At 37.5% G+C, this 25,537-nt stretch overlaps 1 protein-coding gene across 1 annotated transcript in view; it reads left to right on the forward strand.

The window, feature by feature from the left end:
- ptgs1 (prostaglandin-endoperoxide synthase 1) overlaps positions 1-24,796 on the forward strand; it is a 38,926-nt gene extending 14,130 nt beyond the window's left edge. Inside the window, exons 5-11 of the mRNA XM_067405910.1 lie at positions 9,256-9,399; positions 9,564-9,745; positions 10,207-10,290; positions 10,737-10,983; positions 14,713-14,999; positions 17,868-18,015; positions 23,082-24,796. Coding sequence (XP_067262011.1) covers positions 9,256-9,399; positions 9,564-9,745; positions 10,207-10,290; positions 10,737-10,983; positions 14,713-14,999; positions 17,868-18,015; positions 23,082-23,428 — 1,439 coding nt within the window. The 3' untranslated portion in view covers positions 23,429-24,796. The remainder of the gene's footprint in view (positions 1-9,255; positions 9,400-9,563; positions 9,746-10,206; positions 10,291-10,736; positions 10,984-14,712; positions 15,000-17,867; positions 18,016-23,081) is intronic.
- Positions 24,797-25,537: the final 741 nt, after the last annotated feature.

The raw sequence follows: 25,537 nt of genomic DNA on the forward strand, positions 1-25,537 counted from the left end.
TAGAACAGACTTTCTTAACATTATTCTCAACTCAACCTGACTCCAGTGTACCTGTGTAAAGAACATGTAGGTCTATCAAAAAACACTGTTAATGTTTGTGTATCTACAGTGTCCTCCACAATTATTGGCACCCTTAGTAAATATGAGCAAAGGTGGCTGTGAAAATAAATCAGCATTGTTTATCCTTTTGATCTTTCATTCAAAAAATTCACAAAATTCTATCATTGAATTCATATCATTATTGGATTTCTAGCAGAAGCGGTCAGGTTTTGATTTTTTTATCTGTTGGTATTTGATAGAATCCATGATACCATGTATCTGAGCAAGATGTCCAGGACCTCCAGCAGAAAAATAGGCCCACAACATTAACGATCCAGCAGTATATTTAACCGTAGGCATGGGGCACTTTTTATCCATGTGTGCACCAAACCCATCTGGTGGGTTTGCTGCCAAAAAGCTCTTTTTTTAGTTTCATCTGACCGTAGAACCAGGTTCCTTTTGAAGATCCAGTCTTGTCTGACAACTGAATATGCTGGAGATTGTGTCTGGATGAGAGCAGAGGATTTTTCTTGAAACGCTCCCAAACAACTTGTGGGGATGTAGGAGCTGTTTGATCATTTTTTTAGGCTTTCTGAGACTCAAGACTCAACTAATCTCTGCAGTTTTCCAGCTGTGATTCTTGGAGAGTCTTTGTCCACTCAAACTTTCCTCCTCACAGCGCATTAGGGCAATTTAGACACACGTCCTCTTCCAGGCAGATTTGTGACATCTTTAGTTGATTGGAAATTCTTAATTATTGCCCTGATAATGGAAATTTGGAGGATTTTCATTGTGTTAGCTTTTCTCTTTTAGCCATTTTCTATTTTGTGAAGCTCAACAATCTTTCGCTGCACATCAGAACTATATTCTTTGGTTTTTCTCATTGTGATGAATGATTAAGGGAATTTGGTCTTTGTGTTTACACATATTTGTACTCCTGTGGAACAGGAAGTCATGGCTGGACAATTCCATGCTCCTAGTCAACCTGGTGTGCTAAAAAATTTAAATATGAATGGGAATATACTTCTGAGATATTTTACTCATACAAATTTCTAGGGGTGCCAATAATTGTGGCCAACATGTATCGGAAAAAAAATAATTTTATAATGCGAGTTTCCCCCCACTTTCAATTATTTTACTTCGATGAAAGGTTAGATTTTTGCAGATGCAGACAATGCAGATTTATTTTCACAGCCACCTTTTCTCATATTTATTAAGGGTGTGAAAGCAAATTATTTAGCTCAAAAGGGGAAATATTAATAATTAATCATAATGTTACGTGCTGGTGTATTAGAGACAAGGCAATACACAAAATCCACAGACAAGGGTATTTACTGAACGAAGGAGAAAACATACGACCAATACACATTATAACAACATCAAGATCGGACAGGGAGTGAATGGAGTGAGTCCATCATAAAGGGAGTGCAGATGATGAAGTTCAGGTGCAGGCGATGAGTGCTGATGGGGAGATGACGAGGAAGTGAGTGCAGGTGTGGAAACAGGAGGATCATGGGAAATGGAGTTCGGGAGACGAGGGAACTGTGACACATAACTTGTTATAATTAATTATAAATATTTGAATCAGTTTATCAAATGAACTTAATGTAGCTGAATTAATATTACAATCAATTAATCTGTTCGGCCAGCGAACATGATCATCTATCAACTTTTCAAGAAGGATATTTTTCCATAGCCACAGAAAAATATCACTTTCTTAGCACGTAGCTGTGATCGAATCGTTATCAGGTTTTATATTGGTTTTATAAGCAGACCAGAATCAACTCAACTGTGCACACAAGTTTTATTTAACTAAACTAACAAACACAAACATACCATTCACACAGTGAGAGAGTGGAAAATGAATTTGAACCGTATCATAACAGGGGAATGAAACAATAGAAAGAGTAAAATAACAATTGCTGGATGAACCATCAGTTTCAATACTATGAAGCACCTTTGTTAACACAAAGGGGTTCACAATCTTAATACTAAATTGCCATTTAGTGTTCAAACGATACTTGCAAATGCCTTAGCTGTCCGGATCTGCAAGCTCAGGAGAAATCCTTGATGGTTTGGTCCGTTGGCATGGAAGTTGTAATCAATATCTTCTGCGTTGAATGAAGAAAATTAAGACAAACTTTGCGCTGTTAATTTGACTTTTTTGTGGTCGCTGCAGTTGCACATGGCTTGAAATGAATGGAGGCCTACCAGCCCGGCCTGGCCCTCACATGGTATCAACAGGAACAAAGAGAATAACCAGAAGAACTAAACTCAGATCTGCTCAGAGCTATTTAACTTCTCCAGACAGTCGACACCTTCAAATCTTGGCTTAACCAGTGAGAAAGGTGCAATTCTCTGGCGGGGGATTTCCTTTGTTTGAAAGTGAATTAACTTGCATGGGGGAGTTCACTAGAAAGTTTGTGTCCATTTATACTCTGATAAATATAACAAACATACAATGCATTCTATGGTATTGTGATGTCCACGGAAATGTGAGCAATTTGATATTAAACATCACCTAGATGAAATACATTATCTAGTAGTTTCAACTTTCAGGCATGCAGAACACTATACAACATACGAAAGAACAATGGGTCTCATTCATGAAACACGAGCAGAACGAATTTTTGTGTAAATCATGTGTAAAGTGGTTCTGGCGTACATTTTTGGATTCATTAAAATGTTCATATTTTCCAAATGTTAGTTGGTACGAAAGAAATCTACACCTGCTCCCAGCCACGCGTAAATAGTGCGTTTAACATTCTATGGTTTAACATCCGAAGGTTTTGCTCATTAATAAGGCTGCTTTGTAATTCACCTTAATAAGGTACATATTTACACAGCATTTTGAAAAAATATTATATATAGTAATCACATACGTTTTTTATTTTTACTTTTATTGTGAGAGCCAGTAATAGCATCTGCAAAAGGAGCACTTTAATCAAATAATTAATTGATTTCAATAGGGCTGGGCAAACTAATGGTCCCTTAATTGTTATGGAAATTGTTTCCTATATGGCCAAAATCCTTCGTTTGGTGTCATAATATGATGCCCATATATAGTTGTCAGTCGGATTTAATGGGCGGGATTTATGGTAATTGAGAATGAGCGTACACGCGCATCCCATTTGCAACTGATTGGAATTCATTAACACACACACACATTTCACTATCACTTCTGACGTTTACGAAGTATTTGTGAATCAGGAGAAGAGTTTTCGGGAAGGTCTCTTCACGCGCAAATCACTCACATATTTACTCGTATATTTACGAATGTTTCATGAATGAGACCCAATATACAAACAGTAATAATACACAAGATGTACTGGGGAAATGCATGTTCATTCATTTAGATGAAGTTGTCAATGAATTAGTGGCAAAGATTCCATTTTTATAAACCAAATGATTCTGGTGACCTGTGTTTTGCTGATAACACACTTTCATTGAAGTGGATGTGAAGAGCATATTGTGATAGCGCTCAATGGGGAAGCCAGACGTTACGGGTTACGGGGCCTGGCATGGGTGAAGGGTTGGAGGATGTTGAACAATTGTGTGTTTGTTCTATATTTATCAGATGCTACAGGTGCCAATAATTATTGAGGGCACTGTATTTGTGAATATTCTCAATCGACAATGTAACAATGGTGACAAATGAATGTTGTTAATGTGGATTGCAGGCTTGGTAAACCCAGAGAGTCCACAGGGCATATTTTACCCACACTTCCTATGGCTTTGAGTTTGAGGTCTGAGAATCCTCACCACTGGCTTTCAACATTTTCTTCACCACTGATCTTGCTAAACCTCATCAGTTCCTTTTAAAACACTGGCAGGCACACCTCTATCTATCTGTCGTTTTTTTTTCTCTCTCACTATCTAGGCATTCTGTATTAAAAATAAACAGTTCTTAGTTGTATCGAAGGGGATGTAACAATTTGAAATTAGCAGGTTAAATTGCATCACATTTGCCTGAGAAACTACAGTTTAAAAGTTTCAAGTACTAAATAAAATATACTGTAGTTTTGGTCAAAAATTACATTCTTAGCTTATCTGTTTTTTCTTTATAAAATCTGCATGTGCCTATTTCCAGCCTTGACAATCACTTAGATGGGATCTGGAAGGAAGTGGGTAAATACTGAAATAATCACAGGACTCTTAGTTTATCCCTGAATGGTGGAATTGATACACTCTAAAAAAATGCTGGGTTGTTTCAACCTAAGTTTGGGTCAAAAATGGACAAACACAATGGTTGGGGACAAAGTAAATGGTTGTTACAAGTAGGGCTGGGCGATATGGCTGAAAACTGTATCACGATATCAGTGTTTCATATCGGTCGATACCGATAATTATTGATATTTTTTTATGACCCATTTAAAATAAGGACCAGAAGAAAAATATATTACATTTAAACATTTTTATTTTAAACTTAACCTTCCTCCGTTCATAATCCCCTCAGTTATTAAGACAGAAATATCAACAACCATGGAAAACTCAAATAATTAAAATGTAAACATAAGTCTAAAGTAGGGTGGCCACCCGTCCCACATTTTGCGGGACAGTCCCGAAATCAGGAGCTTTGTCCCACAAGACTTAAGTAGTGTCCCACATTTCATTTGTCTGTAATTTTTTTTCATCCCTGAAATTACAATACCACAGTAATAAATATAATAAAAACTGAGCATTTAAAAATCTATTTGTGCAGCTGTCCTATTCTAGCTGTGAAAATCACCAACCAGCGCAATCATAGAGAGAGGTTTTCCCGCTGATGACAACTGAGTGGACAGTGGACATCCATCCTGATGTTAAATATTTCCAACGAACGGCGGCGATCAAGCGCCACACCCGGAAATGGTCGAGCACCTACAGAAAATACAGATATTCTCCATTTGTTTTAACTAATACAAAATTGCGAAATTCAGACACGACTTTCTTCTCAGGTTATTATTTCATTTAATGCGGGTTCTATGGCGTTATTATATTAAAAAATGTCGAGCGCGCATCAAATGCACAAGCAATCTCTCTCACAGGCGGATTCCCTTGCACAAAACTGGACACGCTCTCGCTCAGATATCACATCTGCCCGCTCAAACTTTTGTCCTCCTGCATGTGCAGCCGTGAATCTAGAATTGTCTTCTCTCCAGGATTTAATGTTGCCATAAGCGCAACATTATAGTGTGGGCACCCACCGGCAGAAACATTAATCGGCACATATGCCAAGTTTGACAACAAGTGAAAATCAGTATTTACATAGAGTAATAGTTGTAAATTTATCTGTTGTAACGATGTAGCGGTTCGTACAGTTATTAATCAGTTTATGGATGAAATATGAATATAATAATTCATATACAACGAATACAATGAATTATAATCAATTACATATATGATTAGTTCTGGTTTAATAATTATTTAGAGAAACTGTTCGTTTGTCCAGCAAACTAAGCCCCTCACAGAATATTATAAACTGAGTTATTCTCTGGCCAAGAGAATATTCCTATTATAGCATCAAAGCATAAAACGATCAAAAACGTTAAAGTGACTTGGTCTTCAGTTGAAAGAACAAACAGAACAATCGAGCATGAATTAAGTGTTTAATATATGCAGCTACGACTACAGAGATTATACGTCTAAATATATATACAAGAATATACACACCTATGTACAAGAGTGGAAGTAGAGAAGGAAAGAGAGAAGGCAAGTAGCAAACTTACAACCAGTCCTAAGCCAGCACGGAAATCAGTTTCATCATCCAAGATTGAGAAACGGCAGTATACTTGCATTGGTTGCGTGTGTCGAATTTCAGTTTAGCGCTGGTGCAGTTCGTTGGCTTCTTCCGTTCCACGGGAAGGTTTGAACTGAGGACTTGAGAGTGAGTTTCGCTGGAAGATGGCGGTCCCGAAGCTGAGCGCGATGGCAGCGCTTGGTCACCGGAGATGTCCGGGAAAGACGTGCACGAGGTGCTCGTGAGACAATCGGGAGAACACACAGGAGAATCCTGGTGTTCCTTTTTATGACAGATAGGCCGACACACCTCCTTGAGATGGAATGGCCAATGACATTGATGCAAAGTTGGCGGGCAAGCTCTTTCTTTGTTTGGTCTCTTAGCTGAATTTGCATACTTAATGACTATCAGTACGTTCTTCGTAGTATCATTAAACACATAGAAAAATGCATTTGTCAGCAGTGTGACATATCTCAGTGAATAGCTCGTGTCCGGAGCTTTACGGAAAGATCAAACTCGATACATCAGAAATGCATATAAAAGAAGTTATGGTTTACAGACAGAATTCTATCATTAAAATGCACACTAGCACAAATACACTCATTTAAACACTAGGAAACATGCATACGCTTCAAAATACAGGGTGGGTATATGTTGGCATAATTGTATTTTACATATACAGTCAAAATAATGTTTGTGTGTTTCTGTATGTGTTTGTGTGTGTGTTTTTGTGTGTGCCTGTGTGTGTGGGTGTTGGAATGTGGATCTGGTCAGTCTCTGGGGGGGGTGCTCCTTTTGAAGTCATCAAAGTGAGGAAGTCGGAGTTTTCTGTTTACCCTCACAGGTCCACAAACCTGCCGAAAGTCACAGTCGTCCAGAGCCGAGTTAGTGATTAACAAACAAAGTTCATCAGGTTAAAAGCGTTCTGGAAACTCCAAACTTTATTGACTCTGAACGGATCCATCCAGACGTTACACTGTCTCATGTGTCCCGCATTGTCCTGCAAAATCACATCTACTGTCCTGCAACAGATCAATAGTCAGGTAGTCAGGCATGCAGAACACAATAGTCAATAGTCCTAGTCCAGAGCTATTCAATTGGCGGCCCGCGGGCCACATGCGGCCCCGAAGCAACCTCCAAGTGGCCCAGCCTGTGGTCCCGCCAAAAACGTGCATTCATACGTAAATTCATACCACGTAGTCTAGCAACACACAAACAATGCAGAGTGTGCCGGTAGTAGCCTAGATTACTATCAATATGACTTTCTCAATAGTGAAACGTAAAACTGTCAATGAAATCCGGTGAAGGAGGGATAGGCAGAATTGCGCTGAACGACGCACAACAGAAGCACTCTCTCTGTCGTGCGCGCGATCAGTTCTCCTCGCGCCTGAATATTCAAATACACGTGCAAACAGATGTCTAAATATCCATTGTATGGAGTATCTCACGTGAATACAGGTGGTTATGGCTTAAGTGGACGCAAACAGGTGTGTAATAACTGGATATGCGTCAGTTACGTCCATGCATTCAGCAGCCCAATGTCTGTCTGTCCAATACCTGTCTTGTCATTAATGTTAATCAAACAACAGAAAATGCTAAATAAATGTAGGCTATATGTTAAATAAACCTACTGAATCTGAAAAAAATATATATTTTGAATTTGAATTTGTCTGCATTTAAAAGTTTGAAAGGATTTTAAATCTTCTAAATCAAGTAAAATGACTCAAAATAAAGTAATTTAAATATAACAAAGTCAACTTTAATCATATCAAATGTAATTGACCGACATCAAAATTGTGGCCAGTGAAAATGCTGAGTGGCTAGTAAATTTGGAAAACCACTAGCCACTGTGGCTGGTGAGCAAAAAAGTTAATGTCACGCCCTGATTGCATCTTACAACCGGAGCTGTGCAAACTGATCAAAGTTAAAAGAGAAACAATGAATAATTTGTTTGTGTTGGTTTTAAAATTTGTCGTTACGAGCTGCTTCGCCGCTGAAATGACTGGCCCAGCTAACCTTCTTGGTTCGAAAATCTGGCCCAACTGAATTTGTAATTGAATAGCCCTGCCCTAGTCTAAAGTCACATTGAACACATTTCCTCTTTTATTTACAATTTCCTCGCTCGCTGCGGCACTCATTTTCTGCTTATCAGTCGCCGGTTACTGAAGAGGAATCCAGCACGAGACGAGACAACGATATGGCGCAACCAAAGTTAATACTGTTACATGATTGGCTGTTAGCGTGTCACTCCCTACGTTGCTAGGTTACCAAAGAACGAGTGCCTTTGTTAATGCAACCAAACTTGCTTCGCAACCTCTGTTTTCTTCCGACGAAGAATAAAAAATATCGAACGTTTTATCGAACACATTTTTTATTGATATCGACCACGTGTCTATCGTGATACATATCGTTATCGTTTTATCGCCCAGCCCTAGTTACAACTCTCCCCATGTTACAACCATAACAGTTAAAACATATAATTTCAAAATGTGTTAAAGGCTAAAAATGGCTGACGGGGTGGGGTGAGGGCGAGTTAACACATGGGGTGGGGTGAGGGCGAGTTAACACATCTTAAAAAGTGTCACAACTATCCACTTACATACAACTAAGAACAGTTTCTTTTCTAATAATTTTACAGAATGCCTAGACAGTGAAAGAAATAAAAGACACAGATAGAGATGGGCATGCCAGTGTTTTTTAAATGATGCAGTTTTAAAGAATGGCAGGTTAGCCAGATCAGCGGTGAAGAAAATGTTGAAAGTTAGTGGTGAGGATTCTCAGACCTCAAACTCAAAGCCAAAGGAAGTGTGGGTAAAATGTGCACTATGCATTCTCTGGGCCTACCAAGTAAGTACTGTACCTCACAGTTAACAACATTTATTTGTCACCATTGTTAATATTCACTTAGACACGCAAACTCACACACACATTGACAGTGTTTTTGTTAGACCTACACAACCTACTGGAGTCGAGTCACATGTTTTATTAAGCATAAATACCGTTAAGGAAGACTAATTTAGAGACTAATTTACACACACTCCTGCGTCAAACAGAAAGTGTATTTGAGTTACGGCCATCACAGAGAGAAATTGTTTTGAATTGTTCTGTTGGATTGTTTAAATAATATTTACTATTAATATTGTAATATTTTTGCTAGATTTTACTAAATTGTTTGTTTGAAATCTTTTGGCTCTACAGCCTTAGATGGGAAGGAAAATGTACAAGAATTCTATCACATAAATATTTGTGTAGTCCAGATAGTGAGTAAAAACCAGGTTGTTGGCCTTCAACCAGAGAAAATAACCTTTAAACAGTAGGAAAAGGTTTGTGTAGTGGTCAACTGCAATGTATGTATGTATGCGATAATAGAAAATACAATGTATATGCATAACTGCTGAATTTAAACAGCCTGGCCTGTTTCATTCTATCACTAGTTTTGTGTTTTTCTTGGTATCATTTTGTCTTATGGTGTTTTTGAATATACTCTCCCTTCACAGTAAGAGCCAACTTAATCCCAAGTCCCCCGACATACAATTCCAAATATGACTACTTGAACTGGGAGGCATATTCCAACGTCACCTACTACACAAGGATTCTGCCACCAGTCCCTCAGGACTGCCCCACACCAATGGGAACCAAAGGTAAGAGACTCGGGTCATGCAAGTCTACTCCAGATCAGTGTAGCCTCTTCTCATAAGAAGCAATATTAAAATGCTCCAAGGCAAGCATACCAGTACAGAATACCGAAGTCGGAAATACCTTTGTCTTCTGAGGCTGTAGTAAAATCATTCAATGTGTCTCTCAGGAAAAATTACACTTCCAGACCCCAAGCTTCTTGTAGAGAAGTTCATGTCAAGGCGGAATTTCAGACCAGACCCTCAGGGAACAAATTTAATGTTCGCCTTTTTCGCTCAGCACTTCACCCACCAGTTTTTCAAGACTCACAACCGTGTGGGACTTGGGTTCACAAAAGGCCTGGGTCACGGGGTGAGTCAAAAATTTTTAAATTAAACATATCAAATAAATTGTTGGATAGCTCTTTTTTTCTTCATGTTAATGAAAGACAGACTATAAGATGTTTGTTAAGAAGCTGCTGGAGCAGAGAAATAACTTAATGCTGTTCTTTCACAGTAGGATATGCAGTAACCACATCCACACTCACGTTACACATAATGTTGGAAGGACTGGGGGGAGGGTAAAAAATGTTATCTCATTGTCAGCACATAAGCATACTATAGGTTCATGTTTTTATTTCAGTATAGGCTATATGCAGCCTTGTTAGCTCATTTTTGTACATTTTTATTTTAAGGGGAGGAGGAAATTAATTTACGATTGTGTGTTTGAATCGTTGTATGCAGTGAAAACTAAAAATAACTCTTTTGTACTGTATTAGCTTGGGTGTCTGTATTAAAAAAAATAACATTTTCCGATTGCATGTTGAAAACTAGGTGGATGCTGGGCACATTTATGGAGATTCTCTTGATCGCCAGCTGGATCTTAGACTGCACAGAGATGGAAAACTGAAGTACCAGGTACTGTTTACGCCAGGCATGCTGTGGAGTCATCAGTCATGCTAGGCTGAGCATGTCTCTAAGAAAATAGAGAGATTCTCGAATTACTACCTAATAGTCTCACTTTCACCATTCTTCTACCATAAAACAACAATTTACATTCAATCATATTTATATGTTTTACAAATTATATATACATATTCATTCTGCTTGTGTTTAATGAATGAGATCCTGTGCATTTTCAGTTGCTCCATTTCACAGCTGTGTGCAAGTATTCCCTTTTGAATGTGCATAACCTCATAGTGTGGGTGTGATTATAGTTTAAACATGTGTTTTTTGTTAAGCCTCAGTGATGTAATTTAAGATATCACACACTGTTTAGCCTAGTAGCAGTAAATATTTAGTGTGCTTGGTTATATAGTTCAGTTCTGTTTTTACCATCATTATTCTGTTTGGCTCTGATGTAGGTTGTCAGTGGTGAGATTTACCCCCCCACTGTGCAAGATGCACAGGTCAAAATGAGCTACCCCCCGTCTGTCCCTCCGGAGCAGCAGTTGGCCATCGGGCAAGAAGTGTTTGGACTGCTACCGGGTCTCAGTATGTACGCCACCTTGTGGCTGCGTGAGCACAACCGTGTGTGTGATATCCTGAAACAAGAACATCCGACCTGGGGGGATGAGCAGCTGTTTCAGACCGCCAGGCTTATTATTATAGGTAAAGATTTCCTCAGAACCATATAACACTAATTATGTTGAGAGAATACTTGGCTGTGTACCATTTAGAATGTTCCATTCCTGAACTTGAACTGAATTTAAATTCATTGAATTAGGATGTAGAACTGTAATTAAAATGTGCATTAGCAAGAAGAATTATAATGAATCAAATACAGATAAATGCATTCTTGTTTTTATACAAGAGATTTTATTCTTTTTTCCATATGATTTTTTAGTATAATTATAACTTGCCATAACTTTTATTTCTTTTATTCTTGAAAGAGAATTAAAGGATTAGTTCACTTTTAAATAAACTTTTGCTGATAATTTATTCACCCCCATGTCATCCAAGATGTCCATGTCTTTCTTTCTTCAGTCGAAAAGAAATTAAGGTTTTTGATGAAAACATTCCAGGATTATTCTCCTTATAATGGGCTTCAATGGGCACCAGACGGTTCAAGGTCCAAATGACAGTTTCAGTGCTGCTTCAGAGGGCTTTAAATGATATCAGACGATGAATAAGGGTCTTATCTAGCGAAACGATCGGTCATTTAAAAAAAAAAAAATTAAAAAAGTTTACGTTTTATAAGCACAAATGCTCGTCTTTTTTTTTTTTTTTTTTTTTTTTTTTACAAATGCTCGTCTTGCTCTGTTCTGGGATGCGTGTTCGTGACGTCACGTAATACGCAATTACGTTGAAAAGGTCACGCTTGACATAGGCGGAAGCATAGACATCATATAGGTAGACGCCCTATCGAACGCTACTGCCTATTGGCACGGACGAGCCGTGGAGCCGCCATCTTGGACCGGTCGCCAGCTCCACTCAGTGTAACTTGTTTGTCAGGTGCAATGAGCTGTCAGTGCATTTAATTAATCATATCTCACTGAATACCTAACTGATTTTGACACGGGATTTTTTGCTGCAAAGGTCATTCATGTAGCTATGATACAGGACACATTGTTCAGTGTATTTTAATATTCATAGTAGGCTTAACAGTTATATAATATTCTGATATAAGATATAAAGTGACCAGACGTCCAAAATCAAAATATGTGATGTAGGATATAAGGTAATTTATAAACCACACACTATAAATATGATAAAGAAGCAGAAACAGATAGTTGCAGTAAAATAAGATATCTCAGTAATAGAAGTCGGAGGGGTAATTTGCGCTTTGCGTCATGTGTGTATACATTGCTTCCTGATATCACGTGCACAAACACAAATAACAGTTATTATGTCCGGTCGAACAATGTATGTATTAAATTCAGATTGGATTGTGTTGGTAATAGGCACTTAACGTTACCTAACGCTAAAAGTAAGTTTCGTGCATTGAGCGCATTCTAACAGGTGCTTTCGAACATCTTTCTGATCTGAATAGTAAGTTATGTGGAAAACACTTGCGAGGTTCGACGGTTAAGCAGAGCGGTTAAGATAAAGGGGCTTGAATAATTAATAATCAATATAACCTGACGAAAGATATTTATTAAATGTTATCCACATTATATTTCATCTGCAACAGCATTGTGAACTTTTATAACGATGCGTTTGGTCATTAACTTAAATGCATCATTATGCAAAGATAAGGAGAGTTCTCTGCATGAAAGACCCATGACTGGCAGATCAGCGTGCAACTACATTTCTCTCCGAAACGGTAGGAAAATAAATTTAATTCAATGTGGAGGATTTTAACTGTGACAAGATGATTGACAGGGTAGTTTAAACAGTTACAGTTTGCGTAAATAAGCGACAGAACGTCCGTTAAAGACGCAGTTATGACGAGGTAGTATGTCCCAAAGCTTGTCTACTCTTCTGCTACACACTCAAAAGTATGTACTTTTTCTTTACAAAAACAGTAAATGCTTTTAGAACGTAGTATAAGTAGACGAATTGGGACGCAGCTTAGGAGTACGACCGGTCTAAGATGGCGGCCGCAAATCTCATCGCCCAGCGGCCAATAGGGCGTCTACCTATATGATGTCTATGGGCGGAAGTACAGAGTCGGTGTTTACAAGTTGAACGTGCAAATACTAACCCTGCGTCTCAATCAGCTCCCTAGTTCCCTAGTGAATCAGTATATCATGAAAGTGAATGTGGCTGATTCCCTGATCAGTGCCGCGACTACTGAACTAGGGAGCTGATTGAGACACACGGTAAGTCAAACGCCGCTTACAAAAAAAGGTAAAACAACTAATGGTTCTTCCATCCTGTGTTGTCAGTGCCATCAGACTGTCATACCCTTCTCCATCAGAACAAAAACACATCTAAAAGGGGTCGCACACCAGATGCGCACATTATATACGCGCAAGCTCATTTTTGACACGACTCCTGATAGAAGTGCTGCACAATGGGAGTGTTTTACATCAACAGGGAAACGTTACATATGCTTTAATATTTCGCACTGAGGTTAGTGTACATGGAAAATGGCACAACAGAGCAAATTGAAAGAAAAGGCTACGTTTATTATACACTTTTAGACTTTATTCAAGCTGTTAAAGTGTAAAACTAATGTATCTTGCAGCACAGGGTGAAGTCAGTATGTACATTAACAACGATTTGAGAGAAATATAAAATACATTTAATGTAAAACAATGTACATGGCGCGGCAGGATTTTGAGTCGTAGCTGGTCGCCGCGGACAGGCGCCGAATGTCGCCGCCGGTGTGTACACTCATAATAAACAATGCGTTCGAATTTTAAAGACGTGGCGCAGTGCTTAGTAACGGTGGAAATCCATTTTGTCCGGTAATGCAGCGAGATGGAAACAGGGACTCACCGACTGATTCTAATGGCGGGATTGAAATGGTCCAGTCGTGGCAGCATCTAGATTCTTCCTCTGTTGGCAATGGTTGGCATTTGCCACATGTGCACCACCACGTCTGCCCGATGCTGGAGAGGTGTGTGTCGCCGCAGCAGTCTCTTCCATCTGCCTAATTTCTTCCTCTGTGTATTCCGGTTCAAAAAGGTAGGGCAGGGTGAAAAACTCATCTTCTCCTCGTCCGACATCTTTGTTTTGCCTTTTTTTGTAAATGGCGTTTGACTTAGTATTTGCACGTTCAAGTTGTAAACACTGACTTGGTACTTCCGCCTATGTCAAGCGTGACCTTTTCAACATAATTGCGTATTACGTGACGTCACGAATGCGCACTCGAGAACAGAGCAAGGCGAGCATTTGTGCTTATAAAACTTAAATTTTATTTATTTATTTTTTTAAATGACCGATCGTTTCGCTAGATAAGACCCTTATTCATCGTCTGGTATCGTTTAAAGCCCTTTGAAGCTGCACTGAAACTGTCATTTGGACCTTGAACCGTCTGGTGCCCATTGAAGCCCATTATAAGGAGAATAATCCTGGAATGTTTTCATCAAAAACCTTAATTTCTTTTCGACTGAAGAAAGAAGGACATGGACATCTTGGATGACATGGGGGTGAGTAAATTATCAGCAAAAGTTTATTTAAAAGTGAACTAATCCTTTAATGAATGATGAATTTCCCCCAATTTGATTATATAAAGTGCTATTCTAATATGTGTATTATTATATTATATTAATTATATAATATTATATTATATTATTCAGATCTATTAAATGATCGTTTTCATGAAACACTGAATATCTTTTGTGCTACTCCATCAACAGTAGGTTTTTCTAAAGTGCTCAGTTTTCCATTGTGGTACACTATGTCAGTGTTTACTAATTTATTGTAAAATTTTGACTCAATGAACTCAAGGCGAGACCATTCATATTGTGATCGAGGACTATGTGCAGCATCTGAGCGGTTACCTGCTGAAGCTCCGGTTTGATCCCACGCTGCTGTTCACCTCACAGTTCCAGTACCAGAACCGCATTGCTGTGGAGTTCAATCAGCTTTACCACTGGCACCCACTCATGCCTGACAGCTTCCACATTGATGGAAAAGAGATTCAGTACCCTCAGTTCATATTCAACACATCTATCCTCACCCACTACGGGGTGGAGAAGCTGGTTGAGGCCTTCTCGACCCAACCAGCAGGACAGGTAAGGGCACTTTGAGGGTCGTGGGGGAGAACTTAATTACTTTATCATCTGTTCTAAAAGAGAAAAAAAACACTGTTTCATAATGAGGTGCAATGAACCTTGGGTTGTGTCTGATCTGTTTTTGTTATTCCAAGGGTAATTTCCAACGAGTTTACCACCCTCATCTATTGAAAAATGTCTTGTCTTGAAAAGTGTTTTATTACAGAGACATGGAAGAATTTTAGACAGAAACATTTGCAATGTGTATATTTTATATATATACAGTACAGTCCAAAAGTTTGGAACCACTAAGATTTTTAATGTTTTTAAAAGAAGTTTCGTCTGCTCACCAAGGCTACATTTATTTAATTAAAAATACAGTAAAAAACAGTAATATTGTGAAATATTATTACAATTTAAAATAACTGTGTACTATTTAAATATATTTCACAAAGTAATTTATTCCTGTGATGGCAAAGCTGAATTTTCAGCATCATTACTCCAGTCTTCAGTGTCACATGATCCTTCAGAAATCAATCTAATATGCTGATTTGCTGCTCAATAAACATTTATGATTATTTTCAATGTTGTGTACTTTTTTTTCAGGATTCCTTGATGAATAGAAAGTTCAAAAGAACAGCATTTATCTGAAATACAAAGCTTCTGTAGCATTATACACTACCGTTCAAAAGTTTGGGGTCAGTAAGAATTTTTATTTTTTTGAAAAGAAATTAAAGAAATTAATACTTTTATTCAGCAAGGATGCATTAAATCAATCAAAAGTGGCAGTAAAGACATTTATAATGTTACAAAAGATTAGATTTCAGATAAACACTGTTCTTTTGAACTTTCTATTCATCAAATAATCCTGAAAAAAAATATTGTACACAAATATTTTGTACAATTGTACACATTAAATGTTTCTTGAGCAGCAGATCAGCATATTAGAATGATTTCTGAAGGATCATGTGACACTGAAGACTGGAGTAATGAAGGAATATCACAGGAATAAATTACTTTGTGAAATATATTCAAATAGTACACAGTTATTTTAAATTGTAATAATATTTCACCATATTACTGTTTTTACTGTATTTTTAATTAAATAAATGTAGCCTTGGTGAGCAGACGAAACTTCTTTTAAAAACATTAAAAATCTTAGTGGTTCCAAACTTTTGGACTTGTACTGTATATATATATATATATATGAGGTGTAATCTGATGGGTAAGTTCAGGAGAAACTGATTGACAGTGTGATTTCTGTTAGAAAAACAGTAAGCCCTTTATATTATAGCATAATCAGGCCTAGGAGTAGGATCACACGAAATATGTGCCTGCAGAATTTCAACAAAAGCTCTGCAGAACCTGAAGTGGTGTTGATAAATGGGAAACACTTAATTCCACATCACAAAATTCACACAGTACCTGTCAAAAGTTTGGAAACATTACAATTTGTTATTTTTGAATGATGTGCCTTATATGTGCTTTTCTGTTGTGACAACTCTTGGGGAGATTGACATGGTAATAGAGATTAGCATGGTAATGAATATGACAATGTTAATGTGCTTAGTCTTGGTAAAATAGATCTGCTATGCTGCTGCTGCCTTAGAGCAAGTACATAGACTTGATATGCCAATACATTCACAGACATGCTGCTGTGACTGTGAGCATGTAAGACATGCTGCTGCTGCTGCACATACAGCATACATGAAATAACCCCGTAGGTGGAGGGTTTCTGAAAGTGTGCTGCATACTGCTTCAGTTACAGAAACACTACCGTTCTATTTGTTTAAATTGAGAGCCGCAGCTCCTTGTCCACTGATGCAACAGCAACCAATCAACTGCACTATGTAGATAATTATGTGATCGCTACCTATCAGTCAGATTGTTTCATGCCAGAACTAGATGTTTATTTAATCAAAATTACAGTAAGAACAGTAATATTGTGAAATATATAAAAATGTAACTTGTAGCCTGTGATGGCTAAGGTGAATTTTCAGCATCATTACTCCAGTCTTCTGTGTCACATGATCCTTCAGAAATCATTCTAATATTCTGATTTGCTGATATGCTGAAAAAACATCTATTATTATCATCAATGTTGAAAGGTTTTTTCAGCTTAACATTTTTGTGGAAACCATTCCAACATTTGTGGTAAGATTTAAAAAAAAAAAAAAAAAAAAGATTAAAAAAATGTATACTTTTTTCATGGATGCATTAAATTGACCAAAAGTGACAGTGAAGACAAATATAATGTTACAAAAGATTCATATTTAATAAATTAATTAATTCAAATTAATAAATTAAAATCAATGCTGTTCGCTGAACTTTCTATTCATCAAAGAATCCTGAAAAATTTTTTGCCAAAAAATGTTAAGCAGCAACACTGTTTTCAACATTGATAATAAGAAAGGTTTCTCCACCATTAGAATGATTTATGAAGGATCATGTGACACTGAAGACTGGAATAATGGTGCTGAAATTTCAGTTTTGTCATCACAGAAATAATTTACATTTTAAAATATATTTAAATAAAAAACATTTCTTTTGATTTGTAATAATATTTCTACAGTATTAGTTTTACTGTATTTTTGATTAAATAAATGCAGCCTTGATGAGCATAAGAGACTAGTTTTAAAAACAATGAAAACAAACAAAAACATTTTTTATGTTTTGACAGGTACTGTATGTATGTTTGTATGTACTATATGTGTACAAACACACACACACACACACACACACACACACATATTATATATATATTATACTGTATATTATATACACAGTATAATGTTTCAAAGAGGTATTTAATGTACAACATTTTTTATTTTAAAATGTTTTTAGATGGCTTACTTTGTATTTTTTTTTCATAAATCGCTGTTGGAATAGATTGGAGGTGGTCATAATATTCACCCAGTGGTGTGCAAAGTAGCTGAGGGGGTCATCATTGAATCGAGGGAGCTTCGACTTCAGCCCTTCAATGAGTATCGCAAGAGATTCAATCTGAAACCCTACACGTCATTCTCTGAATTTACAGGTATGATTGAACTAACTCTTTTTTAAAATTAAAAGTACAAGGGATGAATCATGGACGAATCATCATCATTGATGCCTATAAAGAGCTACTGTGATTTCTTGAATGCTCAGTATGCACTAGGGCTGTCATGATATCAGATTTTTCACTACACAGTTATTGTAAAAGAATTCATGATAACGATATATTGAGATAATTAAAATCTATAGAAAGTCAAAAGAACTTTTATAGTAGAGAATATAGTAAAGAATTTTATAGTATTATATACAGTGATAAAGGCTGTGTCGATTGGCTTTGCTTAATAAATATACATTATCCTTATGAAAATACCCGAAGAACACAGATAAACCATATACTATCATAATGGTGTGTTAATTCTCTTCATGTTTAATCAGTCAGAATCTATAGGGGCTTTTCATAGTTCTTTGAACTATTGGGGGAAGTATCCGCTTTTTGGCATGTCTCCTTTAGGGGGAACTAAATTAGCTCTTACTTCAGAGTATTTTTGTTGCAGAGCTTCAGTGTTTACATCTGAATACGGGCTCAGTGCATCTCCTTCGCTGCCTTTAATATCCCACAATCCTGCGCAATCCATTCCCTGACTGTTAAGCTAAAAATAATGATGGCAACTAAAATTTTAGGTTGGTGGTCAGTTTGTGTGTAAAGTGTAAATTTTCCACACTTTTGATGACATTTCTAGTGAGAAGTTAGTACTGTAGTAATTAAATATTTAATTTGTTGTCACCACATGCACAAACGCTGCTTGCTATGTCGTTGCATGATACCGGGTTCACACCGCAAGCGCCAGCAGAGCGGAAGCAGCGCACGAGCGTGAACTGCAGCTGCAGAGACGTGCGAGTATTCGCACTGGAAGCGTTTGTAAAGTATAAAGTGAGCATTTCTTTACAAAGACAGCTATAAATTTGTTTTTATAATTGGTCATTGTTAAACTTGATAGTCTTGAAAGTTTGTTACCATGCAAGGTGTACAACACTCACATATAAACATAAAATAAATTTAAAAAGATAAATAAAAGCCTCGTGTCATCCATTGCTGCACAAAAATGAGGTAAGCTTTGTGTTTTACATCATCTGACGCATGAACATGTTCACAAGACTGCAAACTCAGCGAAAAAGACAGCAAACTCGGGTTTGATTCGGGTATGTAAGAGCATATATTGCTGTCTGTGTAATAACTAAAATAATGTTTATATATCATATTTTCGGGCTAGTTTAGTTTAGTTTTCTATAATATACCATACTTTAACCCAAACTGAATAATTAAAAACAAGTTTAAATGAGTAAATCTTCTATAAATATTTTTATATTAATTTTCTTTGCTGACATACTTCAGTTCTTGTTAAAACACACTAGATATGCTTATTCTGTGCATTTCGCGCACTTTTTGTGTGAAATCATATTTATTTTGTTCATCAAAGGTGTACTTTCACTTTAATTGAGCGTTAGCAGCGCAGCAAAAATAGACCCAGCGCCGAAACGATCGCGGCACTGCTGCTTCTGCTCTGCTCCGTGCTGCCGCGCAGCCTCTGCATGCGGTGTGAACGCTCTCATCTGTTAACATGGGCGGCGAAAAAAATATGCACTGCTTCCGTTCTGCTGCCGCTTGCGGTGTGAACCTGGCCTGACAGGGCAGTGAGGCAACAAGTCAGCTTCTCATTTCTTATTTGTACATCCTCTTTTCCTTTTCTAAATACCTTTTCTCTCGTCTTAATTCCACCCCCTGCAAGGATGCAAGGGAAGGTGTGTATCCTCACTCATGACTCCTCAGGAAGCTTCAAGTCAAGTCACCTTTATTTATATAGCGCTTTTTACAATGCAGATTGTGTCAAAGCAGCTTTACATTGATAACTGGTCACATAATTTGGCTGCACAGCAGCTCTTAAATAATAGTGTCAATGCAGGCAGATCAGAAGCACTGTTGAATAAATGTCAAGAATACTATTGAATATCAAATGTCAAGTCAAATGTCAAGTGTCCCCACCTAAGCAAGCCAAAGGCTACAGCGGCAAGGAACCCAAACTCCATCAGGTGGCAAACAAGTGGCAAATAGGTGTTAAAATGGAGAAAATAACCTTGGGAGAAACCAGGCTTAGTCGGGGGGCCAGTTCTCCTCTGGTGAACAGTGCTTTGTTACAATCAGGTTGCTATCATAAGTCTGATAGGATCGCAACAATCAAAGTATTTATTTCAGTTCCATCCAGTTGAGGATCGTATTCATCACGCCGGTATGGACGGTATGTTGAGGAACTGTGCTACTGGCTGTCATGTCGATGAGGCCTTCACAATGGATGATCTAGTCGACTCGATCTCTGCTGATACTTCAGGGCTGCGTTGTGGTCGTGTCCACTTGAGGATCGGTATGAACGGTCTGTGGAAGCTGAGGAAGCTTCCTCGCTCCTCACGGTACAGTTAGAGAATTGAGATGTCCTTCAAGGTGGCTGAGTTCGATCGCTTTCTGGGTCATGGAGGACGGAGGAGCGAGGAAATGAGGAAGCATCAATTTGAGTATTTAGAAGAACCCATAGTACGAGTGCACCGTCTTTGCTCACGAGTCTCGTTGTGGACTCTCTGCACGAGGGCATTCTCCGGCATCAAGTATGAATGAAACAAAGTACATGTGAGAGTTTAGCTCTCCATAATGCTCACATCACCCTATTTTTGGTATAAAAGATATTTTAATTAAACATACAATAATCCATAAGTTTTTACAGAAAGGTGTCAGTGGTTAAAAAAGTGAAAAGTGAAGTGACTTGTGGCCAAGTATTGTGACCCATACTTGGAATTTGTGCTCTGCATTTAACCCATCCAAGTGCACACACACAGCAGTGAACACACACCGTGAACACACACCCGGAGCAGTTATTGTAAAGAGGTTATTGTAAAGAGGTTATTGTAAAATTTCTCGTTTCAAGACTAGCAGAATAATGGCAACTTACTCTCTGTGCAGAGGCCAAACTAGCAGGGGAGGAGGTGGGTGGTATTGCCCCCTTTTGTGCTTACTGTTGATCGGCAGGTCCTGCAGACTGGGGTGATTAACAAGCCATTTTCGCAGAATCCAAAAAACATCCACACTGGCGAGCCAACTTTCTTGGAGTGTGGTTAGAGTGTCTGGTCTGTCATATCCGACAACATGCTTTTATGCGGCAATAGCAGCTGCGCGCTGTGACTGCTTTTGTTTTAAGACAGATGGCAACAGAACAGATCAAGCATAGAGACAGAGCGCATTTATTATAATCTGAAAACCACGCCGACCAGGGGAAAAACAATCCAACCGTCTCCATTGACTTTGTATTGCGTGAGGCTGCCTTCTTGTCTTTTCTGACTCATTACAATAAACAGAACAATGCCTAAAAGCTGCTCTGTGACAAGGTGCACAGCTAACAAGCTAAAAAACCCAGAAATAAGTTTTTATAAGCTGTCGACCCCAAAAAACAAATGTTTAAGGACGCAAAAGTGGATACAGGCAGTGAGACAGAGCGCAACGGGTCATATTACTATAAGAAATGCATTGGAGGGGAACGTAATCGGCAACAACATATTCTAAACAAACCAACAAAAACAAACCATTCATTATTTTTAACCAGGTCAAAGAATTATTACACCTGTCGCCGATTACGTTCCCCTCCAATGCATTTCGCGGGGGCGTGCCCCCGTTTCTTGACTCCACCCCCACGTCAAACCAGTGCCATAAAGAGATCCGCGCAGAACAGTGCAGCGCAAAGAAAAACCGGTATCGTGAGCGCACGCTTGACTGAAACGCAGAATAAAATGAGCGTTGCAAATGATTTACTAGGTTTGAGCATGAAAAATATGTGGCAAAGATAAAATAGGATTACAGCTGTCATTAATTTTTGTAATTGATTATATTTTTATTTTTGCACTACTTTATTTAATTTTATTATTTTTGTTTGCAAAACTTATTTTTTTCCGCTCATTACTTTATTTTTCCTTTGCAATTCTTTATTTTTGTTTGCAAAACATTTTTTTATTGCTCAATTCTTTTTTGTGTTTTGCAAAACTTTAAGGCATTAATTTGACTCCACGCAATACCGCCACCTACTGTACGTTGATGATACGGCCGCTGGATTACACATACTAGGGATTGCACAGACTAGTCGACTTCAATGCTCTGCCGTGACGCTTTAAAGGGATAGTTCACCCAAAAATGAAAATTTGATGTTTATCTGCTTACCCTCAGGGCATCCAAGATGTAGATGACTTTTTTTCTTCAGTCGAACGCAAATTATGATTTTTAACTGCAACCGCTGCCGTCTGTCAGTCAAATAATAGCAGTAGATGGGAACGTGAACAATAAGAGTCAAAAAAACTTCCATAGACAAATCCAAATTAAACCCTGCGGCTCGTGACGACACATTGATGTCCTAAGACACGAAACGATCGGTTTGTGCGAGAAACCGAACAGTATTTATATCATTTTTTACCTCTAATACACCACTATGTCCAACTGTGTTCAGCTTCCGGTTAGTGAGGTCTGATCGCGCTCTGACAACGGAAGTGATGTCTCGCGCTCATTGAAGTATATGGGCGAGACATCACTTCCGTCTTCAGAACGCGTTTTTTGACCTAGTGACATAGTGGTGTATTAGAGGTAAAAATTATATAAATAATGTTCGGTCCATATCCATATGTTTGATTATGCTATCTGGATTCTGAATATTGATCGGATGAATGCTTGTTTTAAACAGCTTATTGTACATCTAAGTTAATCGCCATTCTAAACTGCGCTGCTACATTATACACAGCACGCAGATCACATGCGCTCACAGAATCATTCAGTAGCGCAGAAATGTATTGTCAACACTGATTTATCAATAAAATAGCTTAGAAACTGAAAAGTTCTAGCATATATGTCTTAGTAACTAAATTGATGATTTAGAATGAGCAGAAATCTGTGAGAAATATAACGACCCAAAGACAAAAGATCTAAAAAAAATCAAATAAACTGTTATGTAGGAGAAATATTTGTGGGCAGCATCATATCTTATGCCATAGCTATGTCTGTTAATGGCTGACTTTATTGTTTTACAGGAGAGGAAGAAATGGCTAAAGAACTAGAGGAACTCTACGGTGATATTGATGCTCTGGAGTTCTACCCAGCTCTTATGCTAGAGAAGACACGACCTGGTGCGATATTTGGCGAAAGCATGGTGGAAATGGGGGCCCCGTTTTCCCTAAAAGGCCTCATGGGAAATCCCATTTGCTCCCCTGACTACTGGAAGCCCAGTACATTTGGGGGACAGAAAGGATTTGATATAGTAAACTCTGCTTCTTTGAAGAAACTGGTTTGCCTCAATACAAAATGGTGTCCGTATGTATCTTTCCATACTCCTCCATCAGATTATAAACAACAGAGGACATCTCACAGTGAACTTTAGCTTAGTGTTCTTTTAAATCACAGACCACAAATTTGATCTTTAATAACAGATGCTTGATTTTATTCCAGTATTTGGAGAAAATGAATTATCTTGTAAATCAGAAACGAATTAGTAATAAGAGTTATTAGAGAGTAGTTTTTTTTGACATTTTTATGGGAAGTTTGAAACCGTAACTTAGGGGGTGGTTCGCAGGCTGGCGATTCACTATTCTGGTAACACTGTACAATAGGTTTCGTTTGTTAATACTAGTTAACATGAAAAATACTTCTAAAGCATTTATTAATCTGAGGGGCCGTTTACACAATACTTTTCAACTAAAAACTTTTGCCTTTTGGTCGTTCGTTTACAGGACAACAGAGTTTTGGGGGAAACGGTTTTCAAAGTGCACGTTTTTGAAAACGATACCATTATTGCCTCTGTGTAAACTACAAAAACACTAACTTTAACAAATGGGACCTTATTGTAAAGTGTTACTAGTATGGTTTACTATTTACTTTATATAGTAAACATGGGCATTTATTACCTTATTTGTTATTTACTTGATTTAACCATTAAAAATGGCTTCTGGTGGTGTATAACCTTATATTGCCAGGTTGATTCAATCACATTAAAACATTTTTTACTTGAATAAAATCAGAACATTAATAAATGACATTGTACAAATGACATTGAGGGGCTGTTTACACGACACCGTTTTCAACTAAAAAAATGTTTGAAGTGTTTTGGTCGTTATTGTCTCCATGTAAACTACAGAAACGCAAATTTGCCTGGCCTGGCATGCATAATATAGCCTTTTTAGGCATTTTCGCAGATTCATGTGAAAGGGGATCATTTTGACAACATTGTCGTCTTTACAATGGACAAACTTTTCCATTTTTAGTATATCATTGTAGTGTAAATGTACTCATGTTGCCAAACATCCATCCATCCATTTTCCAAACCACTTGTCCTATGTAGGGTCGGTAGAGTCTATCCCGGGGAAACACCCTGAACGAATGGATGGCCAGTCCATCACAGGCCAAAAAAAACCATTCAGTTTTAATAATAAATAAAAAAACACTTCAATTGTATTTGCTGCCTCATAGTTTGTTCTGTTAAGTAAATTGACTCTCTAATGCACTGAACAGTTTTTTAAAACGTCATTTGGCATTGAACTTTGGATCTGTGACAGGCCAGTTTTTTTTTTTTGTTTTTTTTTTCAGTGTTTACTGTTGTATTAACTGTTCCTTGATAGAAATGAATGTAACCTTATAATATTCCTGTCCTTCCAAGCAAAAGACAGGCATTTGTAGCATCATTACTATGAGATTTTTCTGCAATATGATTTTGTTTGTCAAAGAGATCTTTATCTGTATGCCTGATCATTGTTATAAGCAGTTTACTGAAATAAAACAAAATCTATTTTACAACAAGTTTTTTAATTGTACAGTTGATTATCTCTTTAGGTGAAATATTGCTTATACCATTTCCACTAATCTTAATTTGTGGCCATTAATACATGCAATAACATTTAACAAATTAATTCATGCTGTATATTTATTACTCTCTTGCCTGTTCTGAATAAAATGATATACTGTAGTTTAAATAGTATACAATGATGCTTGTGTCTCAGCTTCCTATAATATGACTTCTCTGAGTTCAAGAAAGTCAACAAAACACATAGCTGTATTAACTGGCAACTTTTACTTCTATATAAAACAAAGTTATAACAGTTGGTTGCCCATGAAGTACAATACTTCCAGTCTTAAGATTCATGTTTAACAATACAGGTCACAGAAATAACTAATGATAAGGGTATTTTAACCTTTGGCACAAGCAGAAGTAACAGTCGAGTTGTTGCACAAATAAACCATTTAACAACTTTTAAGTTCCATGATCTCATTGCATTTACACTGCATTAAAGTGGAGACTTTTTCCAACAATATTTTACACAATACTACGGTAAGGTTTGTAGAAATAATTTAATAAAGTATTAACTGCTTGAAAAATTGCTGAATAGTATCTAATTTTCAGAAATACATTAACATATACATTTACTTACTCTTAAATACTTGCAGTATTATAAATTCCTTGGCATAGGAAGAAAGTGTCTATGAACCTGATGAATGA

The sequence above is a fragment of the Chanodichthys erythropterus genome, chromosome 13 (genome assembly GCF_024489055.1).
Source record: "Chanodichthys erythropterus isolate Z2021 chromosome 13, ASM2448905v1, whole genome shotgun sequence".
NCBI lineage: Eukaryota > Metazoa > Chordata > Actinopteri > Cypriniformes > Xenocyprididae > Chanodichthys > Chanodichthys erythropterus.